Source organism: Emydura macquarii, unplaced genomic scaffold (assembly GCF_026122565.2).
Source record: "Emydura macquarii macquarii isolate MOO-44397 ecotype Brisbane River unplaced genomic scaffold, CSIRO-AGI_Emac_v2 contig_1119, whole genome shotgun sequence".
NCBI classification, from domain to species: Eukaryota; Metazoa; Chordata; order Testudines; family Chelidae; genus Emydura; species Emydura macquarii.
The window spans coordinates 11,446,852-11,474,608 of record NW_027131256.1 but is presented as its reverse complement, the minus strand read 5'-3'; the positions used below and the strand labels follow the sequence as shown (position 1 = coordinate 11,474,608).

Genomic DNA, 27,757 nt, shown 5'->3' with positions numbered 1-27,757 from the left:
TCCATGAGAAATAGCTGGGTGGACCAGAACAAGCTGGGATCCCATCTTGCGATCCAATCTTCCCCTGTGTGAAGCTTGGACAGATTTGAGATAAACAGGATCAGGACCTTAGAGTCTTTTATAGATCCGTGAAGGCTTACTGATATCTTCTTGGCAGCAGATATCACAGCAGGTAATTCTTGAGTGCATAATAGGTAATTACTTGTGGCTATGAAGTAACATTTCCTATTTTTTATGCTCACCAGTAACTAGCTTCATTCACAAAAAGAGTAAAGTTATCAAAAGCTTTGGGTCAAGAAAATCCCAGGTAACAGTCATAGCAGGGTCCAACAAGGCCTCATTGTCTGGCAGCGCAACTCAAACAGAGGGTATCCACTGAAGAATATCCAGGAGCTTATGTCTTGACTTTCTGATCTACTCTATGGGGATCTGTGAGGAGTCTGCACTGTTTCATTAAATCCTGGAACGGTCTGAAATCATCAACCAGAGGAGGTCAGAGAGGCATCAATTGCCTCACCTGGAGAAGATGTAACCTCCTTATCTGTCCTGGCCTCCTGCTCACCGAATGATTCCTGTGGAGTGGAGAAGGTAGTGGAGGAGGAACAGATGGAGTTGGAAAATATTTTCTTCTGTGGTCCCGCAAGAAAGACTAAGCACTTGAGAGAACTGCTGTCAATATGCAGCCCAAGGATCCATTGAGGCAGTCCATAAAGCATCAGACATAGCATCCATTGGTGCTTGAACCAAGTTGGGGGTGGGGAGCGGGCAGGGATGGGCTCATCGTGCATGTAACTTCTCTCTCCCCTCAAAAGTATCAGTAGGGAAGTCCCTTGGCTGAAGAGTAGGGGAACCCTGCTGAGGTGTGAGAGCTGGAGAACTCCTCATCCTAAGGGAGAGCCTACCACACTCAGAAGGTGATGGAGAGTCAAATGGTACCGGGAAAAGTCCAATCTTGGAGACCACGTCTTTCTCAGTACTAATGAACATTTGGTACCCACTAGCAGGGGAGACTCCAGCTAATCTGAAATGAATAAATCCCTGGAGTATCTCATTTCCTGCAGCATCAGGAAGGCTTGTGATGACAGGCAAAGGTCCTGCCATTGGTACTGAGGACATAGACTGCTCCAACAAGTCTCTCCTGACAGAAGTGAAGGGTACCAATGAGGATGTCTTGGGAAGAGCCAAGATCATGAGAGAAGTATAGTGGCTTTCTGGTACTGAGGGTGTCTTGGTGGTTGGCTTAGATACGGAGGAGATCAAAGGAGTTGTAAGTACCGCCCTCTTAGAAGTGGAGTGCTCAGACTACCTGGCTGCAGTGTCTTATTTCTGCAGTACAGAGGGTCTTCGTACAGAGGCATGTCTGGTGCCCTTGTTCTTAGAGGAGCTCAGAGCCCTGGGCACAGAGTTGGTACCAATGGGGCATGGAGCCTCAGTGGTACCCATAGCAGGATGTGATGTCTCCCATGCAGTCTTACTTACTTCTTCGAGGTAGCCTCTTTATGAGAATAACCCTCTTTCTATGGGTTGTCTCTGAGGATCTTTCTCAAGTAGATCCAGGTGAGCACACTGAAGTTGACAGGGCCCCATGCCCATGCTCACCCAGAGACTGATGCTCAGGGGTGGTCTCCTGGCCTGGAACTGAAGCTGGATAGAGAGGAATGCTTCATCATTAAGAGACTACATTTTATTTCTCGAGTCTTCCTAGCCCTGCTTTTCAATGCTGAATAGATGGAACACTTGAAGGATGTCTTTCCACTCCCCCTCACCTCCACCCTGGGACTGCCTGTCAATAACTAGGATAGCTTCTGGTCAAGAGAGGCACCTTTTAAAGCTTAGAGACCCTGCTATACCCGAGAACAGGGATCTTGAAAAGAAAAAGGCTCCCTAAATGGGGAGGGAGTTATAAACAAACCCTTCTATAAAATAAATATAAATGAAATACAACAAAGAAAAGGATAAACTAAAATCAAGCTTTGAATTGCAAGCAGCCACACTAACACACTGTCCCACGCCGAGGCAGTTGAGAAGGAACTGAGAGCAGTTTGCCCAAGCAACCCTTTATGTCCTCAACACAGGGAACAAGGATGTGTAAGGTGCATGCACAGGTCAAACAGGCACTACTATCAAAGGTCTCCAATCACAGGTGCACGGGGTGCAAGCATACCTCAAGTGGAATACCCATAAGGACACTACTTGAAGAACTAGAAAGTTTCCAGATATTTCCTTTTTTTTAGTCAAAATTTCAACTAGAATTTTTCGTCGAAGTTTCTAAAGCCGGAGTATGGCAAACCAGCCTCAGTTGAAACAAGTGTGAGGAGATCAGGGTTCTAGCACCATCTGCCGCTGACTCACTGTATGATCTTGAGCAGCAGCAAGTCACAACTTCACAATGCCTCTCCCTGTCTGTAATTTGGGGATAATAATTCTTACCCACCTTTTGTAAAGCACTTTGAAATCTTCAGATGAAGACCACCACCAAAGTGCTAAGGATTTTTAATTCAAAATCCCTGTTGTTATTTTTAGATACATATACCAGGAATGGGGCCCCAATATGTTGGGCACAGTCCCAAAAACACAGTCCCTGCCCCTGAAGGGTTTACAATCTAAAGATGTAAATAGATGACAGGTCAGGGATGGGAATAGTATACACAGGCAAGTGAGAATAATGAAGAATGGTCTCAGCTATGCATTATATTTTTTCCCTTTAGCTGGGGACAGTGGCAGGGAGTAGGAAAGAAGAGGAAAAGCAGAATAGTCAGAGGTTGGCACTTGCCTAGCCAGGATCAGCAGGCTGGGTTTTGTTGGCATGGCAGAGGTGACTATTAAGGGATTGGGAAGAAGAAAAGCTAATGGCCATTTAAATTTATATCACAAAATTTATATAACCACGTCTCAAGGCTTAAAGCAGTTTACTTAGCGCATAAAGACAGAAAACCCGAAGGAGTTGATTTAAAAATATTTTATTACTTGTGGTTATGATTCTATATATATTGTCAATATACCACAGGTGAGATCACTGACAAAGACAGAGATGAAAACAGGGTTGCAATTAAATTTAACTGATTTAGAAATATAGTGTCCCAGTGTTCAACATTTTTAACAGTGGGAACTCCAGTTTTTACACTTTCCTGTCAATCCCCATTCCCAAAGTTTTCTTTAATTCAAGTTCACTGGCAATTTTCTTATTTTAAAAATTCATGCCCTAAAAGAACTTAGTTATAACTATGATTGAAACCAATTTCAATTAGATTAAAGAAAAGCAGAAGCACCACTTGTGGCAGCCTTTCACCCCCTTCTGAAACTGCAGAGATAGGAACAATCCTGAATTCATAAACACTTGCATATTGGATTGGGTTGGATGAATGGACTATAAAATGGATAGAGAACTGGCTAGAGCATAGGGCTCAACGAGTAGTGATCAATGGCTCCATGTCTAGCTGGCAGCCGGTCACAAGCAGAGTGCCCCAGGGGTCGGTCCTGGGGCCAGTTTTGTTCAACATCTTCATTAATGATCTGAGGGTAGATTGCACCCTCAGCAAGTTTGCAGATGACACTAACCTAGGGGGAGTGGTAGATACCCTGGAAGGTAGGGATAGGATACAGAGTGACCTAGACAAATTGGAGGACTGGGCCAAAATAAATCTGATAAGGTTCAACAAGGACAAGTGCAGAGTCCTCCACTTAGGACGGAAGAATCCCAAGCACAGGTACAGACTGGGGACCGACAGACTAGGCAGCAGTTCTGCAGAAAAGGACCTGGGGGTAACAGTGGATAAGAAGCTGGATATGAGTCAGCAGTGTGCCCTGGTTGCGAAGAAGGCTAATAGCATATTGGGCTGCATTAGTAGGAGCATTGCCAGCAGATCGCGGGAAGTGATCATTCCCCTCTATTCGGCATTGGTGAGGCCGCATTTGGAGTAGTGTGTCCAGTTTTGGGCCCTCCCACTACAAAAAGGATGTGGAGAAGTTGGAGAGAGTCCAGCGGAGGGCAACAAAAATTATTAGGGGGCTGGAGCACATGACTTATCAGGAGAGGCTGAGGGAACTAGGCTTGTTTAGTCTGCAGAAGAGAAGAATGAGGGGAGATTTGATAGCAGCTTTTAACTACCTGCAAGAGGGTTCCAGGGAGGATGGAGCTAGGCTGTTCTCAGTGGTGGCAGATGACAGAACAAGGAGCAACAGTCTCCAGTTGCAGTGGGGGAGGTCTAGGTTGGACATTAGGAAAATGTTTTTCACCAGGAGGGTGGTGAAGCACTGGAATGGGTTATCCAGGGAGGTGGTGGAATCTCCATCTTTAGAGGTTTTTAAGCTGCGGCTTGACAAAACCCTCGCTGGGATTATTTAGCTGAGGTTAGGCCTGCTTTGAGCAGGGGGTTGGACCAGATGACCTCCTGAGGTCCCTTCCAACTCTGATTCTATGATATTGGGCCCCATAAAGCTTTTCAAAATACTTACTGCTATAAAGCTTTTCAAATACTTACTATTTCTCCAAACCCAAAATTCATCATCTTGCAAAGAGGCAGATGCTCCTGTTAGCTAGTCTGCCCATGCTTATGCCTGATCTGAGGGAAATAACCACATCAACAAAGAAGCAGGTTAAGCTGCCATGCTCCAGTTGTCTGAAGACACAGTGGTTAAGGTACACGCGCATACATTGCACCACCATACGTAAAGACACAAAACCCCTACAGATCACAGACAACGTACAGTCTCTGCCAGGGAGGTTCCCACAGCACTGGCAGCATGGCTTTCTAACTGGTCATGCTGCCATAAGTCTGATGCTGGCAGCAAAGTGAATGTAATGTGGTTTATGAGGTTCAGGGGCCATGAGTGTCAAGCTATTTTCACCTCTTAAGTTCTAAAGGTGAGTCTTCTCCTACTTTGCTACTGTTTCTGAAGAGGAGCAAGTAAAACAGATGTGAGACCCATTCCAGCATTCTCCTGGGCATGCTCTCATTTCAGACATGTTGCACGTGTACTGATGGGGACATGCCACTTAGGATGCTGCTCATACCTGATACACATGACAGGGGAGCAAGACTGCGGCAGAGCAGCAGAAAGGATCCAGAAAGAGAACGATGGCAATGTAGGATGCTTTCCTTCCAAGTAGCTGCCTCTCCTCTTCTACATAAGATCCACATAAAACCATGAACCCCACAGAAAAAGGGGACACAAACTAGTGGGTAAGATGCACTAAACACCTCTTTAAAGAGGTGCAGAAAACCCACAATCAAATGGGATGAAATGCTAATGCAGCTTCAAGCAGCACCAATTCCCATGTATGCTGTGGCTCCTCACAGATGGCATCATAGTCCAAGTATGTGCTGACAGCCAATAGTCTCACAAATCCTGATCTGGTCTGGCTGTGCTGCTTTGGCTGGTGGGGAAGAGTATAGGTGGGGAGACCCTCTGTGTGGCTGCCAAGCGATGCAGAGGCTTGTGGCCCAGAATACCACTGAATCCCTTGCCTTGGCTGCTTTTGCTCATTCAGCATCCTTGAGGACTGGAGGCAGGAAGTGCCCAAATCAAAGAAACATTCATTTGCTCCCCTGCATCTAGTCTTCATCTCTAACTTCTATGAAATGCTGGTGAAGACAAGATTGGTTGCTATAACAATCATAGAAACAAGAATCAAAAGGTTCCTGCTGTCCGGTAACACATTCACCCATGATATGGATTTATGAGGCAAGCAGCTTCTGTCCATAACTTAAGTGTTGCCCTTCGAACCACCAACTGCCAACTTCTGGATTGTGAACCTGTTTAACTCAAGGACCCTAGATTCTCATTCACTGAATCAGGCAGAGTAATTAGTTCAAATACTCACACTCTGCCTATTTTAAGAAAATATGGACAAGCTGAAAGTTTTTATTTTCTACAGGCTAACAGAAAGGCTTATCACCTTCAAAGACCTAAACTGGTGTGGTCTCTAGTTCTTCTTCCAGAAGATCTAATTCCGCTAATATCTTAAAACAAGAAAAGCAGCAGCAGTCCACACACTGCTTCAGGTGCAAGTGATGCAGTCAATAAGTAACATGGGAAATGTTAACTCGATTCTTTCATCTGGAAAGGTAAAAGCCAAACTTTGCCTGAAGATGTTTACATGCAATTTCTATTCGCTGCAGAGGGAATTGAACTTCATCAAGCCAATAGATCAAAGTGTGACTAGTTGAAACACTGTAACTAGGTCCAGTCAAAACAGGCAGCACAATCTGCAAATCTATAACCTCTTCTCTAAAAGGGCCACTCAGCAGTAAATTGTCATCTGTAACATTGGAAATGTAGGAGGAATTTACCAAGTACACAGGACAACACTGAAGGTATTTTTTACCCCATTTAGCTGGTAGATATGGCAGTTATGAAGCAGTGGGAGAAGTGGTGCAAAGAGTGTTCAACATAAAAGTGGAAGAACAAAGATCAGACCAGTCAGAGCAAGAACTTAGTGACACCGTCAACAGTTGTGGGCTCAAAATTTGACTCTCCCCCACCTTTATATTTGTCAAGTCTATATCATTCTGTGTGTTCCTTCCTCTCAAAACAAATATATTCTTTAATACAAACAGAAGCCCAGGTCTCAAAAGCAGCAGTGAAGTAGCAAAATAGAGTGAGCACATGACTGGAGGGGAAAACATTTTTGTAAGGAAATATTTGAATTTCAAGCTTCCAATGAGTTATTGCAATTTTGTGGTTGCTGGCTGCTGCAGAAACTACCTAAGACAATGTCTCAACTAAACCATCATTATACACAGAAATTCAGAAAATAAAACTGGTGCTAGCTGTTTGCATTATTCAGAAGCCATTCTGTAAACATTGTGGATGGTTGATTAATACGCTATATCAATGCCGAAACATCCAATAAATATTCTGATAATGCTGTAGGTATTTTAGATTGTGCTTCCCTGACTGATCCAGTGGTTTTAGGACATCCCCTTTAGATTCCTGATTAGGACTTTGGAACAACCAAAGATGTTTCATATTGTGCTTCTTTGATTGATGTAGTAATCTGGGGATACCCTTTCCAGATCTCCACTACAATTTTGGAATAACCAATGAAAGGCTGTTCCCAAACAATCCATCCCAGGTTTCACACAGTACTCTGGATGGTAAGAAATAACTTTGGGAATTGAATAAGTGCTGTATGAATATTCATGTAGTGCAGACAATCAATAAAGCTAATAATTTAAGTACTTCCCTAGTGAGTTTTGTATTTTTGACTTAAGGTGCACCCTAGTAATCTGGGACATGAATTACAAGGTAAAGAGGAACCAACCCAACAAGAAGATGTAAATGTGGTCTGAATTAGTTTATTCCTCATTATTGCCACTCAGAGCCATCTCTCTCCACAGACAAGCAGCTGAGATCACATGTGGTAAGAGTAACAATACAGTTTGCCTGTAGCTTCATATTATAGTTCTGACAGAGAACGACTTGGTTACGCTATAGCAGAACACAATAGATATGCCATGGGACTCTCCTCTCCACCAGCTGTGCGCCTCTGTACCAACTGTGCTAAGTTTCTAGAGGACAGACGAAAGACAGGAATGCATCTATCTGATTCTTAACAATGATGTCCTGTGGATGCAAGTTGTGTGGCAAGTAATGCGCCAGAGACATCTCCCAGGCATCCATAAAGAGCACAGCAATTCCTGAGAACATCTTCCTCATGATTGTGTCAAGCTGAAAGGAATACCAGTCGCTGTTGAAGAGACTCACTTCTGGCCCAAGCTCCTGAACATTGGCTGTTCTGATAACCACCAGAGTTTTGGGGCTGCGATCCAGCAGTCGAGTGATGGCCCTGCGAATGTTTCTGAGTCTCCGGATGTACACCTCCACAGGGAAGGTGCTGAAGTGGGACCATATGGTTATGGCTATCACGGTGTTTCTTCCACCTACAATGCCATTCAGCTCATTGGCAATGTAGCGTAGCTCGCTACTGAAGACAGTGGTAAAGCGAATGGGTGGTCCATGGCAGCGGAACTTCAGCAGGATATTGTGCTTCAGGTCCACGGACATAAAGGGACCCACATTTTTAGGACTCCCAAGGTTAAATTCCACTAGATCTGAAACACAAGAAGAATAAAGATTGGTTTCCTCACCTGCCTTCTTTTACTATCCATAAATCATCTGGACAGTATGGAAGTACTGGTGCTAGAAAAGAGTGTTTGAATAGAATAGTAAGTGCAGTAAAAAATACAGAAGATGAATAAGTACACGATATTCTTTTTGAACTCCGATGTTGCTATCTGAGCACCGAAACATATACCTGCCAAGACAGCATTTCAGCTTTTACAGAGATATCAATCAATAAAAAGTAACACCTTTGATTAACTTCAGATAAATTGTTCTTCCCCCACCACTTTACAAAGAAAGGGACTTTCTGAGCAGATTCTTTCCACCCTTTATCTCAATAAAAGTTTTTATTGCTTTATGCAATTATGATGGATAATTCAATTACTGGCTATTAAATTATGCCATTTAATAAGGAATGTCAAAATTCTGAGCAAAATGAAAGAAGAAAGAGTCCAAAACTGACCCACAATAACTGAAAACAAATTTACATTAATGAGATATTGCAATCAATACAGTGTCCCATACGACCTACATCATACCCCCTTGGTGGTCGTACATTAACATGATCACTTATCTCAAAGTAATAGAAATGGTCTTGATAGACGTAAGCAGAACACATTCCATCATGCCAGTTTTGAGGGTGTATTATGTATATATTTATTTACTGGGATTTGGCCCCATAAATTTCCAATCTTTACTAAGGAGTTTGGATGATTATCATCCTATCAAAGGCTATTTATTGAAAATCCATCCTTCTTTATTTCTTCCATTATTTTGATATTAGGATATAAGACTACTATGGAGTAAGAGATGACATTCTGAAAGCATTCTGCACCAAGCCAAAGCAAGAGAATAAATAACCTGGAACAAATGCCGTCAGATATTCAAACCATTGCCTTATTGTAGAATCTCCAAACAAGTGGACTACTTTTCCTTGTAAGCATTCACTAATATCAGCTGACGTGTTAAAATGACGGATCCAACATGTTCTTGGCCTCCATTGGTCTTGATAATAGTAACCTGAAGGGAAAACATCTGGGCCTTGAGATCTGTCCAGCTTGGCTGATTCTGGAAGAGGAAAATGATTCCAGATTAATATGCAATTATAAAAATAATCTCCATAATTTTCATGGAAGTATATCCAACCAAGCAAAAGCATCAACCCTTATCCTAAAGCAAAGTAATGTTTCAGGAAAAATGGTGCAGCTGTTTCCGAGACCAAGATTAGGGAAGAATACATTGTTTTGCCGATGTTAAAAAAAAATAAAAATCTTACAACCGTTTAGTTGATACGCTCTAGCACCTCCACACTTTAGAGAAAGGAACTGAAATCTGGTTGAGCAGGATTACCTTTATCAGGGATGCGCCATGAAAATAATCAGACCAAAAGTGGCAAGTTATAAACCTTTGAAAAATCTCAATTTGCACATGCATGCGCAGTAGAGACTAGTTTGAGTTTGGCAACTAATTGAGCATGCTCCATCCCAGGGCTGCAGGGCTGGAACAGTAATTGGTCCTCCCAGCTGTTGTGGGTCGCTGTGGTACCAAGCATCAGAACAGAGCAGGGAGCCTGTCTCTCCTGTGCTCTCAAAAGTTGAGAGTTGGGAGTTGATTTGCTGAAGGCTGTGCCTCTGCTACCAACTCTTTCTAGCCAGCCATTAACTCTCAGGAAACACCCATGGAGGACTTTGATCATCATTGGTCTTCTAAGCAGGACACTGACAGAATTAAATCTCAAATTCATCTGATCCTCAAAGGAAATGAAAGAAAACTGAGCAATTTCGTAATAAGGAATCCCATACATAGGTTTCAGAGACAGAAGAAGAAAAATGTTGCTAACCTACTAGTGGTTCTCAACTAATTTAAGTCTCCTCCAGGACTGATTTCCAGTCCCAGTTTCGACATTAACAAGAGCTACTAGGAGCAAGAGATGCTGCAAAATGAAGTTTTTCTGTTTAGAGCCTTCTGGACAGGGACCATCTTAAGAAGCCACTAATTCGTCGGAGGAATCTTTTTTAAAGTTTCCAATTAAGCACTAATTCTACTGCTATGCCACATTTTCTGCATTTTCCTTTCACCATTAACAGACATCTGAATATGCACATGCACTAAGTGCACACATGAATATGCACACTACTTAACTACACACTCTTGCAAAATCCATTCTGTAAAAACCTTAGGGAGAGATGATGGGGAAGAAAAAAATTGAAACTGGCTTTGCAAGTATACTTGACAGCTCAGAGTGCACTTATTATAATGTATTCAGGTCCTAACGGAGGCCACAATTTGCTAACTACTGTACAAACCCTAGTAAGAGACCGTTTGTGACAGAAGAGCTTACAGTCAACCAATGACTCCATTTCTAGATAACGCCTCTTTAAACAAAAGCTCACTGTTGTAATGATTGTTTAGTTTCTATATTTACATGGCAAGGATTTGTAAACCTGTTAATACTTCTTAAATAAATAAATAGTATAAAAAAAGAACTTCATTTAATTGTATTCAATGCATCAGTTAAAAACATATTTTTGCCAAAAATAGCTGGGAAAACAAAGTCTCAAATATTATTTAAACATGCTATTTCCCTTTCTATTGATTTCACTATGAATTACAAACCAATACTTTAAAAAAAAAACCCAAAAGGTACTTTACCTGTAAATCCTAAAGGCTTTACAGTCACTGAATCAGGGCCACTGGGAAGTACTGGCACTTTGATATTCACATCACTTGAAGAATAATAAGAAAAATATGAATTTTATACAGCAATGCTGTATATTTCAAGCTCATTTTCTCCTAACTCATGTACACACATTGAATATGTGATAAGTTTGTTATTTCTAAGGCTCACTCTACTTACTAGAGCTCTAACCAATAAGTATTAATCTCTTTGACACAACTATCTTAATCCCACTTAGTCAAAGATTTAACATTTTGGTAGTCCTATGATATTAGGATTTTATTTCATACACCTATTTTTACTTGCACAAAGCCTGTGGGGTACACCACATCTAGCAATCAGAAGTCTTTACAAGACACCAGGGGAGCTATCTCATAGATTCCATGGAGTCCATAAGCCATAATGGGCTTTTCCTGGCTGAGATCAACACGTTCTTATATTGCGAAGGCAAAGACATAGATGCTACACAGTGACCTCCAGTTCTACTACAGAAATAATGCATAATTGAAGGCTGTCATGCACCCATTCTATTATTTCAGGCCATGGTGATTGAGAAGGCGTGAAGAGCACAATAGACAATTAATTTAGCAATAGCGTGATGATTTTCTAAGGACAATTACTGTGACCGAGAGAACCCGTTTTCACACCCTACAAACTACTGTAATAAACTTTGCACAAAATACGCCTTGTGAAGTATCATGTGAAAACTAACAACATATCACACAAGAATATTGAAGATCAGTGTGTATGAAATGCATATGAAGAGTTATGAACATAAACTGAAATTAGAACTATAATGTGTTTACCAGACGGGGGTAAACCAGTTTCTCAAAGACAAAGGGAAAGCTGACGTCTCTAGCTAAGTGTCAAAGTTGATTGGCTATCACCTATCAAGTGGCCATTCTTTGGCAACAAAGGGGGTCAGGAAGAGATTGATCTGCATTTTAGCAAATGACATGGAAACTCTTTCACCACAAGACTCCATGTCCTGTCCTCACAGCAGGAAGGAACTTTATCTAGAGGTAACCCTCAGGAAAATGCATTTCAAAGGGTAACTGGACTATAAAAGTGATAGGCAAAAACACCCCACTTTCTCACTCTCTCTTCTTCCTAAGACGACAAAGGAACCAGCCCTTTGACTTTGGGTGGAGATTCTGACCTGAGAATTTGGTCAGCCCTGTTGCTGGGAACATGTGGTAAGGTTTTTATCTTTAACTAAGTTTAGCTTGTTAAATTGTAGCTACTAAAAAGCCTTTTATCTTTATTTCTCTTGTAACCATTTCTGACTAATACCTTATACCTGTACTCATTTAAAAACTCTCTCTTTATAGTTAAATAAACTTGTTTGATTTTTAATCTAAACTAATCCAGCGTTGTGTTTAAACTGAACTATTTGGTAACTCCAGTTAAAGTAGCAAATTGTTAAAGGTCTGATGCCCCTGTAAAGGGTCAATATTTAATACTTGAACTGTCCAGGAGAGGGCTGGACAGAGCAGAACACACATTTTTGGGAAAATTCGGAAGTGGGAGTGTGTTGGGGTTACCTTGCAAGTAGTAACCCAGGTTGGATGGAGGCCAGGGTGTAACTGGTTTGCTAGTTACAGATTGCTGGCATCAGAGTTACTGGACCAGGACTGCAGCTATACACAGACACTCAGGGTGTGACCTACATGCTATTTGGCTGTTTGTGAGGGGCCCAGGTTGGGAGCTACGAACAGCAAAGCATTGTGAGGCACCAACGGTTGCAAGGCAGGTGGTGACAACCCCCCACCGGTCTGAATTGCATCCTGGAATGTTACGCACCACGTATGGAAGCAAATATCTGCAGGTGATATGAAGCATAAGGAATGCAGTCACTTAAGAGGGAAGGTACTCCATTTTCTTATGGATTGCTTAAAAATTGTGAAGAACTCTAGTGATCTCAAACTAATGTCAAAGAAGCTCTCCAGCAGTTAGATGATTCCACTACAATTTCAATTTCCTACATACTCTACAAAAGGCACTATCAATTTTAGGCCTAAAAATATTGAATGGTCACAAAAGAAACTGTTGCCCCAATTTGAAGATTCTGTTCAATTTTGAAGATTCCGGGTTGGATGCATATCATTTTTATGCATCAATGATAAATACAGGACTTAAAGGCTGAGTATTTTTAAAAGGGGGAAACTCCCCTTCTCTTCCATGTTTTTCACTAAATAGTGAAATAAGTTATTTGGTATTTCTATAACCCCTGTCATCCAAGGTTCTCAAAGTATATTACGAAAACTTAAGCAAGCTGTAACACTCTTTTGAAATACTGTATACAAGTATTATCTAGATTTACAGGTAGACAAATTGAGACATGGAAACGTGACATGATTTGCCTATGGTCTCAAATAGTCACTGGCAAATATCAGGAATAATATCCAGGAGAATTGATTTCCTGCCCTCAATTATATAAACATACTCCCTTCTGTTTAAACATGAAGAATAGCAGCTCCTTTCAGTTCCATCTCAATTTGAGTCTCAGATACATGCCTAACACACAGTACTGCTGCAAAATGCTCGCTTTCAATGCCTTTTTCAAAGGACACGTCAGCAGCATAGAACAATGAACCTGATATCCTAAGATCCCTGGCACCCTTTGATTTCAGTTGAGGGTGCCTAGATCCTTACAGCATCAGCCCCATTGTTTCTATCTTCCATACCAGCAGACCCAAGAAGAGCAGCAGAATCCAGCACAGACAGAAAATTTAGGAACTAGTTTTATTTGTGACCATACATAACATGTGAGGACCAGTTCCCCTTACAAACCAATTATTCAGCACAGTTTGTGCTGCCAGTTTTTTCTCATGATATTGGACTGTAGTGGAGTCTAGGATTTGAAGGCTGTACAGAGCAATGAGAAATGCACTGCATTATGTTGGATACGTACGAAAGATTATCCTTTGCCAAAATAAACCTCGATTGTTGCTGGGGGAGAGGGGTATCTGTATAGTTGTGAAAACAAGAAATAAATGGAGCAATCACAAAAACACACCACCAGCACTGGCAGTAACACTCATCGATGTCAGCAGACAAGCCTAGGACTGAATTCAGGACACAGGCACTGAACTGCCTCTCTCTTAGTTTCTTCAGTTTAAGACATGGGGAAAATTTTCGCTACTCCTGCTTATGTGGTAGGAGTTTCTGCAGATAAGAGAGAAAACTTTGCTCTCCAGAGCTGTCAATCCAGCAACTTTCATCAACGTTACAATTAACTTGTTGCTTGTTCTCTCATCATCAACATAAAAAAGACATAGATATAACTTAAGAAAGGACCTTTAAAAAAACCAAGGTTGTGTATGATTATTATATTACACACACACACACACACACAGAGATATATGTAAGAACATACATACGTTTGGAATAAGAGACTCTCATCAGCTGTCAGAAGGCCCTTTTGATATCCTCCCTTGGCATGGCTGATTCTGCTAGCACAGGACAGTTTTCTCGGCTTGTAGCAGAACCAGGGCTCACCAGTGTAGAGGTCTGTGAAGTTACAAACAGGAAGGTCTCCAGGCAAACACACGTTGCACACAGTGGTTTCTGAAGTACTACCAGACCTGAATAAGCTTTTAAAATAGACCCTGTCTGGCCTTTCTTCCCGTAAGCGCTGAAGGACTTGGATCCCTTCACTAGAGTGAACCAGAGACACAGATACTTTGACCTCCCCTGGCCAAAGTAAAGTGAAAATGACTTTGTAAAACCCGTTCTGATAGTCTACAATCCTTCCCGTTGCTCCAGCATTCAGCAGAGGAGAGTGAATTCTTGCCTGTATGTAGTCTCCACCGTACTGTTTTGGTTTGCCTTGAAAATCCTTCATATGGACAAGCACCTCTAACTGATCACCCACCTTGAAGCACACATGGGAATTCAAGATCACAAAATTGCTGTGGGCAGGATCAGTGCTTTTTATAAATGGGATTTTGTGTACAGGGGGGGTTGGCCACTGTATAGCAGCAAATAAGGATTCCTCCTCAGTTTGTTCTCTTTTGGACAAAGTTTGACGTTCATAACCACAGTAGTGCTTTCTGGTAATTTTAGTTGTTGGCAATGAAGATTGCTGGTCATCAGTTTCTATTATCCAACTTGACCCCGAGACTGTGTTGTGATCCAAATGCTGCAAAGGAAGAAGATTATTTGAAACTGGGCTATTTTGTCAGAAAATAAAACCATAAAAACTGTGTTTTGTTTTGGATAGTTTAAGTGGTGACTAAATATCTTAGTTTCATGAGACACCCAAGTAAATTAAATTCACTCTAGGATTTCTGAGAAACAAGGTGCTTGATTCTCATTTACAGAAGAGCTTTGAGAAATAAGCCAAAAGATTTTATGGTTACAGTTTGAACATCCATGCAACTCATAGTATCACTAAGGTAATTATTATAAGGCTTCCTTTGCCTAAGAAATAATGTTTTATTTTAAAATTAAAGCACAATGGGCCAAATTTATCCCCAACATGGAACAAGGCAAGTTGGTGACCTTACTCCAGGGCCAAAACTGATCCTGCACATTCACATGTCTTTTAGACTGCCCACTCTCTGGTGATCGTGCTGTATTTGTCTAGTCATCCCACATTACTTTTCATCATCCATGTGTAAACATGCATCTCCTTGTGAGTGTTTAAAGTGAAGAATTAAAAGAAATTACAGAAATTCAATAAATGCTTGGGAGTCATGAATGAACGCATAACTGGTTGGTGGTCACACAAGTAGAATAGTGAGTGACAAGACCCAAAAAACATTTGTCAGGACAGACTATGATTTCACATGCTGCTAAAGCTCAAAAATCAGTAAACTCAACATTGTAGGGAAAAAAGAAGCATGAATCAAGTGTTCCACAAAATTGAAGGAGATTTAAGGAAGTTAGGAAGGTTTAAATGCTACGTCAGGCCAAAAAAGAGGGAAAATTCTAAGAAAGTTGCTGGAATTTCAGAATGTGTCCCCAAAATCAGTTTTAGGAAAAACATTAAGACACCAGTAACTTCATGGTGACTTCTACTTGCCAAGTCCACCCTCCAGCTTCAGACCTCAGTTCAAACATGCATCAAGCCAGAGCTTATGGAGACATTTTCCTGTACATGACAGAACCTCACCAATTGATACACAAAATATGGAAACTCATTTCTCAGTGAAGGCTTAATGTGAGAGCTCACATTACTAAGGCCTCATCAACTTTACAAAATATCTACATTATAAAGTTTCAAAAAATTGTATCTACAGTATTCAAAGAGAGATGAGATACAAATAGATTTTTTTTAAATTAAAACAAACCAAAGCTTTTTGTTTGCTTGTCCTATAATTCACAAGATTCAGTAATACAGTGGATTCACGAGAATTAGAGCAGTTCTAATGTAATTCAGTCCTCTACCTGACATGGTAGCATGATATTATTTTGTATTTTTATTCGTACATTCACCATATATCTTCCCAGTCATTATTTAAATTTTTTAATTTTAAATTTTTAACTTTTCCAAATTTTTAACTTTTCCAAGTCTTTATGCTCTTAGAGGTAATCAGTTTGCTTCTGGGTGCTAGATATTTTTGCTTATAAGGATGCATGGAATACACTAAGTGATTAGCAGGGTTTTTTTTAGTCTCAATGTAGTGCTGGCAGTGTGCAGTCCTAGGAAGTCCTATACTTACCCAAACAATTGCATTGCAAGCTTCCTCATACAGTCCCACTAGTGTGCCACCATACTGTCTTTGAGGGCACACTTTTGAAGTCAGGGGATACCATACCCACTCAGTGTCTGGTCTCTGCCATGTCTGCCAAAGTGTACCAAGCAGTACAAAGCGAATTAGTGCTAGCTGGGATATCTTTTGTGATGTGGACACCTTCCACTGACAATTGGACTGAGATCAATTTTCACCTACACAACCAGAAAGCCATCAGATAGCAATGATTTTTGGCTTCCACTGATCAGAGATGGATTTAAACTGGAAACACAGAGGTGAAATGTTCTATGTCCTATTATCAGTGGTCTGGTAGGCAGTCTTAAAAAGTTAGTAACTTTCTGGATCATTGTTGCAAACCAACATACATCACTATAAAAGCAACAGACCGCAACAGAAAATATCCAAATGGTAGAGACCAACTTTGAACAAGTGTGGAGAAGATTAAACGTCCTACTCCTGCCTTCAATGGATGTTATCCCCACAAAAATATAAATGACACTATATGGAACACGCCTAACACTACAGATCAGTCATTTTATTTTTATAGTATCATATCCTTTGTACCGTCTGCCTACTCACTGCCTGCTTAGACAGGTCATTTCTGCCATCACGGCACATGGTGGGTGCTATGTAAAAATGTTTTTCTAAATGTTGAAGACAATGCTAAAAAGCGAAACACTTGATATAAAAACAAACCTTCTAGAGCTGGTTGGCTGTCTTGGATGTTTGGCAACTGATGGCTTGACATAAGAATACAACAACAAGCCACACTGGGTCAAACCAATGGTACATCTAGCCCAGTGTCCTATCTTCTGGCAGTGGGCAGTGCCAGATGCTTCAGAGGGAGTGAACGTAACAGGGCAGTTTTGAGTGATCCATCCACTGCTGTCCAGTCCCAGCTTCTGGCAGCCAGAGGTCAGTGGCGTACAGAGGGTATCCGGCACCCAGGGGCCAAGCCTGCATTTGTGCCCCCCCCCCGGCGTAGGACAGAAGGGATCCTGGTGCCGCCCCCCAGCTGCCCTGGGGAGGGGGGGTTGTACCTGCAGAGGGGACCACAAAGGTAGGCTTGGCTCTGCCGCCCCCCCACTTCCCCCGCGCCCGCCTCTCTGGCTGCAGCCCCGCAGCCCGGCACCCGCTCGGATGGAGGCAGTCTCACCCCCCCCCCCCGGTCTGGGGAGTGGGGCTGGGTCAGCCCTTCACGATGCGCGGGGGGGGAGGCGCTGAGGGGCATCCCTCAGAGCCTCCTGCACCCCTCGCCCCCCACCTGTTGCAAAGGGCTGGCCTGGAACACCCCCCTGCACTTACCCGCTGCTCCAGCAGCCCGGCGCTGGCTCGGATGGGGGGCAGCCTCACCCTCCAGCCTGGGGGGAGGTGCTGGGTCAGCGCCAGGCACCGGGCGGGGGTGGGGGGAGGAGGCATAGGAGCAGAAGCGGGACCAGCCACCCCTCAGCCTCCTGCTTCCTCCGCCTGTCACAAAGGGCCGGCCTGGTACCTCCCACCACTCCAGCCCTGCAGCTCGGCGCCAGCTCGGATGGGGCACCAGATCGGCCCTTCATGACGGGCGGAGGGCGCTGGAGGCTGAGGGGCAGCTGCTCCTGCTTCGGCTCCTGCGCCCCCCACACCCCCACGCGTCATGAAGGCCCTATGCCACCACTGCCCCCACCACCCCCCCCAAGCCGGGGTGTGAGGCTGCCTCATCTGAGCCAGCACCAGGCTGCAGGGCTGGAGCAGCAGGTAAGTGTACTCCGGGCCAGCCCTTCACGACAGGCGGAGGGCAGGGGATGCAGCAGGCTCTGCGCCCTCAGAGCCTCCTGCGCCCCACGCGTATCATGAAGGGCCAACCTGGCACCCCCACCACAGGCTGGTGCCCAGGGGCCTGGGCCATCCCCACCTCCTCCCTCGGTACACCACTGCCAGAGGTTTAGGGACACCCTAACCTGACCATCCTTGGACATCCCTGACCATCTGGGCTAATAGCGAATGAAAGACCTATCCTCTATGAACATATCTAATATTTATTTTTAACCCAGTCATACACAACATCACAAAAAGACTTGCCTAATTTATGATGAGAAGCTTCCTGGACAAACCTTACTGAATTAGGTTTAAGTATTTTAGGAGTTCTTTGTATTAAAAATGCACACGTTTATGTATTATTGTGGAACTGTTTGTAACTTCATGACATGAATAACGTAAACGCTGGGATGTGCCATGAGCTTCAAAACTTTTTTTAAACAATGGGCCACACAAGAAGGAATGTTTGGGATAAACAAAGTTGAGTGGTTTTCTAGGAAATATTTGGGAGGAGCAGAATGCAAATTCCCATCTCCAGACCCAGCCTTTTAAAGCTACACCCCAAGAAGAACTGTCTATGAATTATCTGTCCCCATTTTAAAGACCCAGATTGGATAAAAGGAATAACTCACAGATTCATGAGTGTTTTTACTCTGTGCAAAAAGCGTTATGAACTTGTAAGTCAGAAAAACCTGTGTGACCGATCAGCTGCCTCAGATCTTGTTCGAGTGGAAGTGATCTCTGGTAAGGTTATTAGCCTACATGTAGGTTCTTTCATTGTTTTTACCTTAAGAATAAATTTGCTTGCTTAGAAAGAGCTGTGTGGTAACGTATCTGGGGGGTAATTACAGCCTCTGAGGAGAGGGCAAAGTAGGCCTGCTGAGGCAGTCTGACTTGCTGGGCAATTCACAGTGTAGGCAGGGAACAGTGTTGCCTGGAAAAAAATCTGGTCAGGAATGTTGCAGCATAGTTCCTGCATATGGCCACCCCTCGCCCTCCCCCTTACCCATTCGTGCTAACAGTCAACCCACGACCTGACCTTATGAGGGCGTAACCATGGAATCGGCTGCACCTTTGGCTCCCACATCATATATGAGGAATGTAACTGACCATGGGAAATGAAACTCCCCAGCAACCAGGAAAACTGCAAGTGTTCCCCGGCCAATCCGGTGCTGGCACGAAGCCCATATCCCATCCCTTGGCCAATCAGTTAACCCTTCATGTCCCATTTAGTCCATAAAGAGGGGTCTTTCCCAAGCCCCCGCTGAGAGCCTCATCACAACCAGCCTGATCAACTGGTCCCGACTCTCCCGCTCCCGTGTCCCCCCCGAGCGCGAAAGGTCTTTTTGCCAGCCGAAATCGAGTAACGCTGTGTGTTCTCCTAAGTCTGTATAGTGAGGAGTTAACTATCAGTCTGTATTCTACAGCTGCGTTGTCTGTTTAGCATTCCTTTGTATTAGTCTGTGCCTTAGAGTTAACTGCACATTTGTGTCTTGCAGTTAACGGTCTGTGTGAAATCTCTGTGTGTCTGTGTAAAATCCTTCTGTCTTGTAGTTAACTGCCCTCTGTGCCTTGCAGTTAACCGTCTGTGTAACCCCTTTCTGTGTCCTGCAATTAACTAATTGTCTGTGTAGCATAGTGGTAAGTGTCCCTATCTGCTACGTGGGAGACCAGGGTTTGCTTCCCGGGCAGGGAACCACTGTCTGTTTAATATTAGTTTAGGTCTTTATAGTTAGTTGTCTGTTTAATACTTTCTTATATCAATTTATGTTTTGTGCTTAATTGTTCTTATATCCTTTTATATTTTATAGTTAATTGTTTGTTTAGATGGGTATAACTAGTTAAAAATCTATATTACTCCTGTTTTCATAATAAAATTCATTTATCCCCTAACTGACTCATTATTGACTCTGGGGGATCACTAACCTGTCGGAACAAGGAGGGAGACAGACACACTTCTCTCCCAAGAGAGGTGATGGATGGGGAGCTGGAAGCCTGGGAGTTGGTGCCTTTGCTAGAGCATAAAGGGGGAGTACAGATACAGCTGCCCTGAACTGCGACTGATATTAAAAACGAGGAGCAGGGAAATAAGTAACAGCACCGTATAAGACTCTGCAGTACAGCATAATGGAGTCAGACAACTGCAACTTTGTACTTTATTCTCATCCTTTCAGTAATTGCTGTGCTTAATTATGCTTGAAGTTGCACTTTTCATATCCAGGGCAGGGATCTGCACATATCTAAAGCAGCTACCACACTATTAGGTGTTATATAAAGAAATGCTTGCTTCATTGCATTAGCTCAGTATATTTTCAGTCTGACTGGGTGATTTCCCTATATACAAAGAAAACCAAAAAGTCTGCAAAAGGAACTGTTGCCAAAGAGATGTACTTATTCTTGAAAAGTAAAACACTTTTGGACAGAATCATATTAATACCTTGATGCAATATTTAACCTTCTTATCCACTGCAACCCCCGGGTCCTTTTCTGCAGAACTGCTGCCTAGCCTGTCGGTCCCCAGTCTGTACCTGTGCTTGGGATTCTTCCGTCCTAAGTGGAGGACTTTGCACTTGTTGAATCTTATCAGATTTATTTTGGCCCAGTCCTCCAATTTGTCTAGGTCACTCTGTATCCTATCCCTACCTTCCAGGGTATCTACCACTCCCCCTAGCTTAGTGTCATCTGCAAACTTCCGGAGTGTGCAATCTAATCCTTCCTCTAGATCATTAATGAAGATTAGACTAGCACTAGACTATTCAAGAAAACAGTAAGTTGTTTGCATCTGCATCCCCATTTTAAACAGTAATCAAAAGGGAAAGCAGACTTCCAGAATCCAGCTGAATCTGAACTAGTTTCAAAAAGTCATCTCCAACCAGATCTTTTCTGAGAGCAATATCCATTTGAAGAGTATCAATATATAAACCTGTGCTAAACTGACTGGGAAGTTATGCCTAAGAAAGAGAAACAATGGAGCAGCAGATGCATTTAGAGACGTCAAGGACAATAAAAGGGTCAGAACCATTTGACAGATAGGTCACAGGGAAGGAAAGAGAAATTGTACATCAACTACTATCAAGCCACAATTGCAAACAGAAGCTAAAACTGGAAGACTGTTACTCAATCTTTTCCTGTGTTAAAGGAAACTGTTTGACTCACCTCTAACTGATGAAAGTTGTGGACCAACACCAGAATAGCCAGTACTGCCAGGATCATGCAGAAAACCTGTAATCTGCAGAAATTGGGCCACATTGTCCACTCATGTCTTTCTCATCCATGTTAGATGCTGCCATGATTTCCATATCCCACAGGCACCAATGTCATTGTGTTTCAGCATAACACAAGAGATTTCAGTTGACTTCTGCTTCATTAGTCTCTTCCTGTGAATGCATTTACAAGGATTTTAATAAGTCCCTAGATGTATTAGAGAGAGTTGGGTTTAATGTTGAATTAGGAATGCCTGAATTTTGAACCAGGGAGAAAGGGGGAAATAGTACTGTTTAGGTAGAAAAATAATAGATTTTTATGGAATTATGTAGTCTAACAGTTATGTTACTAAGTTACTCCTTTCAGTGTTTAGACTCACCACCTTACCATAAAATCAAATTTGGCCACCTATATGTAATAGTGTTAAGGGAGTTGCATGATCTCTTGCCTGCAACCAAGAATAGAAAGTGTACTCTTAGCGTAGGTTGACTCCACATTGACTGTCACAATCCACCCCAAAGAGGGCAAGATTTTCAGCAGTGACTGGTGATTTGGGTATCTCAATTTCTAGATACCCAATGAGAGACATCTTCAAAGGATCTGATTTGTTTAGGGCAGGTGCTCAGTGCTTTCTGAAAAATCAGGCCCCTTTAAAGGTATCTCAAGCTGAGACACCCACTAGTCACTTCTAAAAATCAGGACCAGAATGACCAAAACAGATTGCTGCTCCAATCCTTAATCCCTTCTCAAACAAAATTCCCTCCAACCCAACTGGAGTCTGCCATACATTTTTCCCCACACAAACTATGCAAGTTACTTTTCCACCATACACAGAAGCACTATAAAAGCTGATAATTAGACAAGTGTCATCTGTATTAATCAGAACTTCATGTCTTAACTGAAAATTTACGAAACCTCAGACAGAGTATTCCATTGTTTTTTCATGTTAAGCTACATCATCTTTAAATTTCTATATGAGAGGAGCATAGCCTCCATTCATAGGGATATGTAAAGACAGAGAGATGTTTAGGGGGTGCATTGAAGTTTAGAGATGATTATTTTTAAAATCATTTACTATCAATGTTTCTTTTATAATTGTCTATGTTGTTTAACCTTAAACAAAAACTCATACCACCTTTTATGAAATAAAAGTGTTTCCTTAATGTTTGATTTTTCTTTTTTTAATGTTACACAGCCAGAGATTTATCAACAATTGTTGACAAACTGCTCAGAGCTTGGTGTTTCCTCAGATTTACATCTTTCCTCCTCCTTTGGGATCAATTTTGGGAGTCATTTTTGCATACAAGTACACCGTTCTTATTCTTATTGTAGTGCAACTTGACACTTAAAAACAGAGCGCAGTCATTAAAAAAGAGAAGTCAAAAGACTTCTTAAAATCAAATATACTCAGCACAATTTTACTAATATAAACAGCCAAAGTATCTCAATATAGTTATATGATTAGATCAATTTTGATTGAGAAGTCAGACTATTTTTTTAAAGTTAATATGAAGGATGCTGTATAAATTTAAACTAAAGATTGCATGTTAAATTGGATATCAATGGTAATTACTTCTTTAAAATAAGTCACTACATGCACAGAGAATGAATGATCCCTTGATTATGTCAGTAATATTCTGTAGTCATAAAATAGAATGCACTTTACAAGGACTACTATGCAGATTATACTTCAATTGCTTTCCAAAAAGATTACAGAGATTATACAGTATTTTTGATTGATGAACTATAATGGCAAGAGCAAAGCATCCATTTTTAAAAAAAGGACTCAAAGTTTTTTTTAGTGACTGCAGCTTTGTTAGAACTACTGGTTTTCTCTGAAAAATCAGACTGAAGTCAAGAGCCAACTGCAATACAATACACATTATTGCAGAACTGTCTTTACAGTAACAGGAAAAACTGGTTTGCATATTTAAGTCAAATTACAGCAAATGCTCTCTGCATTCTGACATATTTTCAGCGCAGTACCAGAAAGCAATTTAAATGGACATGGTCAAACAAGACTCCAAGTCACAGTTTGCTTAAAAGTAAATACTGTGCAAAATTCCTGGAGGATGCTTTCTATATTTTCTAAACAAAACAAAGACACACCTGATTGCTTGGTTCCTGAAATCTTTTTTAAAAAATACAAAGGTACAATACACGTGCATGTATAATTGAGATAGTATATATAGCAGGCATACACAGATAAGATAGCCATGCAACAAATTAATAAGCAACTTATGATTAAATGAATTTTTCATGCACCTTTGAGTGCTGTGCCTGCCCTCTCTCACTAATCCATATACCTTGGATGTATTCTTTCATCCCAACCACCTGAGAAACTTCAAAGGACTACTTTAAAAAAAAAAAAAAAAAGGCTCCTAGAGAAATGTCCCCCCAACAAATTCCTACTAGATTTTCCCACAAACTTGCCTCATTTGAGGCCCAGTACAGGTAACATTAGCTCTGGGCCAATGATGGCTTTTCTATACATAAATGCATGTTTAAGGTCCCATACCTTTGGCCATCAGAGGAATAGAATACACTATAGGAAAGAGGATAGTTCCAGCTTTCTGATGGATGAAAAACGCATCCACTTCTAGAGGTGAAGGCCCCAAGTTTGGGTTGCAGCCTCTTGCAATGAGCTTTTATTCAGGGAAGCATGATGGATTTCACAAGTATGACACAGCAAGTGTCTAATCTCATTTTAAAGGAACAGGTCCCTATGTGCAGTGGGTGGAAATTGGAAGAAGTAAGCCACTGCTGTTACCAACTTAATGAGGGCTTCACGATTTAGCTTCTGTTCTAGCCCACTCATCATTCCTGGAGCAAGCGTATACAGCCTCAGCTACAAGGATCAGATTTGCATACACGCTGTGTGCTGGCAGGCTCTCTCATTTGCACACAGAATAAAACCCTGCAAGAGGCTGCAGGCAAAACTCAACATCTGCAGCAGCACCTTGCAGCAGAGACTGGGATGCAACTGACATGTGCTTAAATGCACCTGCTACAACTTACAGGCTTGTAAATGGCAAGTCTGATTTAGCACCAGAAGCAGATAGAGAGGCGGAAGGACCCTAGGCACACAGCCTCCAACCCCACTCACCCCAGCATCCCACCACCTCCCTCAACCAGACCCTTAGTCTCCCCACCTCTCCTCTCCCCCACTCCCAGCCCCACACCATGAGCCCACTCCAGGCGTCCAGCACAGCTCTAGTCTCCCCCCACCCTACAGCCCACCTCTCACAACACCAGGCCCCCTAAGCCCTGAAGCCACCCCACAGCCTCCCACCCAAGACCTCTCCACCCCTCCCCCAGCCAGCAGGGTGGTAACCAGGGGCCCCTTCCTCGAGCCTCAGCCGCCAAGGGAGGCTGCGCTGGACCGCTGCCCGGCTCACTCACCCACCGCCGCTCCCTGTGCCCGCGCCCAGGCCAGCGGCCCGCGCTCAGCGGAAAACCATTGGCTAGGGCCCGGAGGGATTCAGGGAGGGACTGACCCTGGGAAGGCGGGAACTGCGGATAGCGCGTCTGCATCCCCCGCCCCCCTCCGCATTGCACAGCAGCGCCCCACGCCCGAGACCCCCCCACTCGCGCCTGCTGCGCTTTGCAGGGCCTCGCGATCATTATTGCTCGTGTTCCCGCGTGGACCCACACGCTGCCTCCGGCCTCGGTGCGGCCGCCTCTACCCGCAACCACGTTCTCCAGCTCCGAGGCATCGTCTTGTCTCCGTTCATTGCCTCCGGCCCCAGCCAGTGGCGTTCCGCTGCATTGCATTCCGCACGGCCTCTGGCTTCTCGTCCCCTCCTCTGCTGCATCTGCCCTTCCTTCCGGGCTGCTCCAGCGGCCGGGTAGAGCTGTTTCCGTCGCCCGAGCTCAATCAAGCACTGCCGCCGCATGAAAGCCTGGAGCCTTTTAGGTTTTCTTCAGATCTCCCCCAGTACTAAAAACAAGCCCATTTCTGGGCCCTGCATGGCTGCTTGCTGTATTTCCTTTCCCTCTGTTTCTGGGGCTGCGCATTGAACTATCATACAATATGCAGATGTAACGCACTGGGTATTCCTGGGGCGTTCAGCTAACACACAACGCAACAGCCACAGGTGTAGTTCCAGCCTTGCACCTAAGGTGACCTAGAGGGAGGGGAGAGGGCTGCACATAAGGCAGGAAGATTTGGTAAAGGGGAATTCCTACCTGCTACAAGAGGAAATAAAAATCAGAGATACATAACAGGAGAGGAACATAAGGAAACAGCTAAAACCATCCCATTAAGACAAGTTGATGTTATCTTTTCTTATCTTGTCTCATTCAGTTATTTTTCTTCTAATAACCAAGCAGGAGGTGAAATCGCTGAGTCAGATTTTCAAAAGAACTCAAGGCCCGAGTGTCAGGTTCTCAGCATTCACAGTTCAGGCTAGATTTTCCCAGTGTGCTTAGCTCCCATTGTAAAACTTGGGCATAAGAATCAATGTGAGGAATTATTTTGAAAACAGCCATTTACTTAGGTGCGTGACTGGGAGCTAAATTCTTCTCAATATCTGACTGAAACGAAGGACACCTTTTTTGGAAAATTTGGCCACGTGAGAGAAGTTTGAGAGAGAAATGCAGAATGAGAACATTTGAGAGCCACTGCTATGTTGTGCTGTCCCCAGCCTCCATTTCCTGTTGAAGTGACAACACAGACAAATGCTTCCTACTCCAGCAGCGGAAGCATTTTTATTATATATTTCCACACATCCTAATTATTTTTTCTGTAATGAGCATGTTCAGTTTACAATATAAAAGTGCACAAGAATAAACCCAGGGAAACATTTCATGTGTTTTGCTGATAATGGGGCACAACTTTGCATTTCAGTCGGTGGGTACGCCAACCCCCTTAATAAAGTTGAATCATAAGAAGAAAAATTAGACAACAGAGAATAGAGACGAAATTTTGAAAGGGAGAGTTGGTAAGATGTAGCAGCACCAGGAGGCTGATGCAGAAAAGCAAGCTCTGACACCAACAATGATGAAATGTGGAAAGGGGCGTATAACAGGATATACATGTTGATTTAATTTGAATAGAGGTCTATTTTTGTTCTTCATCTTAAGAACTAATTATACAGCCATGGCATTGTACATAGAACTTTACACAAAATTAGAGAATCCCTTATTGTTATGGTTAAATCTTGTTAGATTTTCTTTTAGGTTTGGTTTTGGAGATTTAGCTAAGAGAGTTTAGGGAAAGATTTGACATGGATTTCAAAGCAGATGAGTAAGGAAGGATAAATCAGATATAGGGGACAACGTGATAAGTCATGGATTCAGCATGGAGAGACTGGAAGGATCAATATCAAATATCTTTCAAGCCATGTTGCTTATATAAGTTGTTTTGATCATTCAGCCTTTGGATACTAGATTTATTAAAGTATATTATACCACAAAGCACAAATGGTTGCTGCCACCACTACAGGTCATTGCCCAATGATCATTCATGTAGCATTTATCAATTGATTCTAAAATATATATACATTCCTATAAAATTAATTTTTTAGATGTGCATGGGTTTTTCCCAAAAAATGTACATATAAAGAGACTGTCTGGTGCCTAATGTGGACATACGGTTAGAGAGAACAAATCTGCTGCCATTTGTCATGTGACTAGTCACTAGCTTGTGAACACGCTAGGACAAGGACTGTGTTTTATGCATTTGTACAGATTAGCTCCATCGGGCTTCCATCCTAATTAGGGCTTTTTGACGCTACCTAAGTACAAATAAGTAAGTTACTGGGACTACTCCTGCAAGTAAGGATGCATGTTAGCAACTTCCCCACCTCACACACATACACACTTACCTATCTTTCCTTGCATAGATCCCTGGCTTTCTTCAGGATACCCACAGAAGTACTGTCTCTCGCTCCCTGCACCCTTTTTCATGGGTAGAGGCTTATCCATATAAAGGGGACATGTGACAGGGGCTGGGCTTACCCGTGGTGTCCATTACAGGGTGCAGTTCAGATTTAAAGTACAGGTACCCTGTCTCTGCCAGCATGCGCCCGCACCCCACTGGCATGACCTTGCCCATATGGTGCACACAGTGTTATCCTCCATGCAGCATGCTCTGGCCCCTTCCATACCTGTGAAGGATGCCATTTTGTTTCCGCGCAAGTATTAGAATGGCAGTCTGCTGCGTTCTGGGGCCATTGCAGCTGGTGCCTCTCTTTAGCAACTCCTCCAATAGTGAGACAGAAGTGGATGGCAACGCAGCCTTCGGGCAAGCTCACCAATTTGGTTCGCCCCTTTGCGGGATAAAGTCCAAAGTGGTACAAAGAATCCCACA

General features: G+C 42.8%; 1 protein-coding gene across 4 annotated transcripts; it reads right to left on the bottom strand.

Moving 5' to 3' along the window:
• Positions 1-2,835: 2,835 nt before the first annotated feature.
• On the bottom strand, positions 2,836-25,401 carry NXPE3 (neurexophilin and PC-esterase domain family member 3). Of its 4 annotated transcripts, none has more exons than XM_067546183.1 (6): positions 25,097-25,401; positions 21,397-21,617; positions 14,128-14,888; positions 10,720-10,793; positions 8,929-9,135; positions 2,836-8,057 (listed from the first exon to the last, which is right to left on the bottom strand). In XM_067546183.1, exons 2-6 carry the CDS (start codon positions 21,487-21,489, stop codon positions 7,507-7,509), a joined length of 1,686 nt encoding a protein of 561 aa, XP_067402284.1. In that variant the 5' UTR covers positions 21,490-21,617; positions 25,097-25,401; the 3' UTR covers positions 2,836-7,506. The 4 variants fall into 4 exon arrangements, with proteins under 4 accessions (XP_067402284.1, XP_067402283.1, XP_067402285.1 ...); XM_067546182.1 differs by lacking the exon at positions 25,097-25,401 and adding an exon at positions 24,847-24,911; XM_067546184.1 differs by lacking the exon at positions 25,097-25,401 and adding an exon at positions 21,832-24,518.
• Between the last annotated feature and the right edge of the window lie 2,356 nt (positions 25,402-27,757).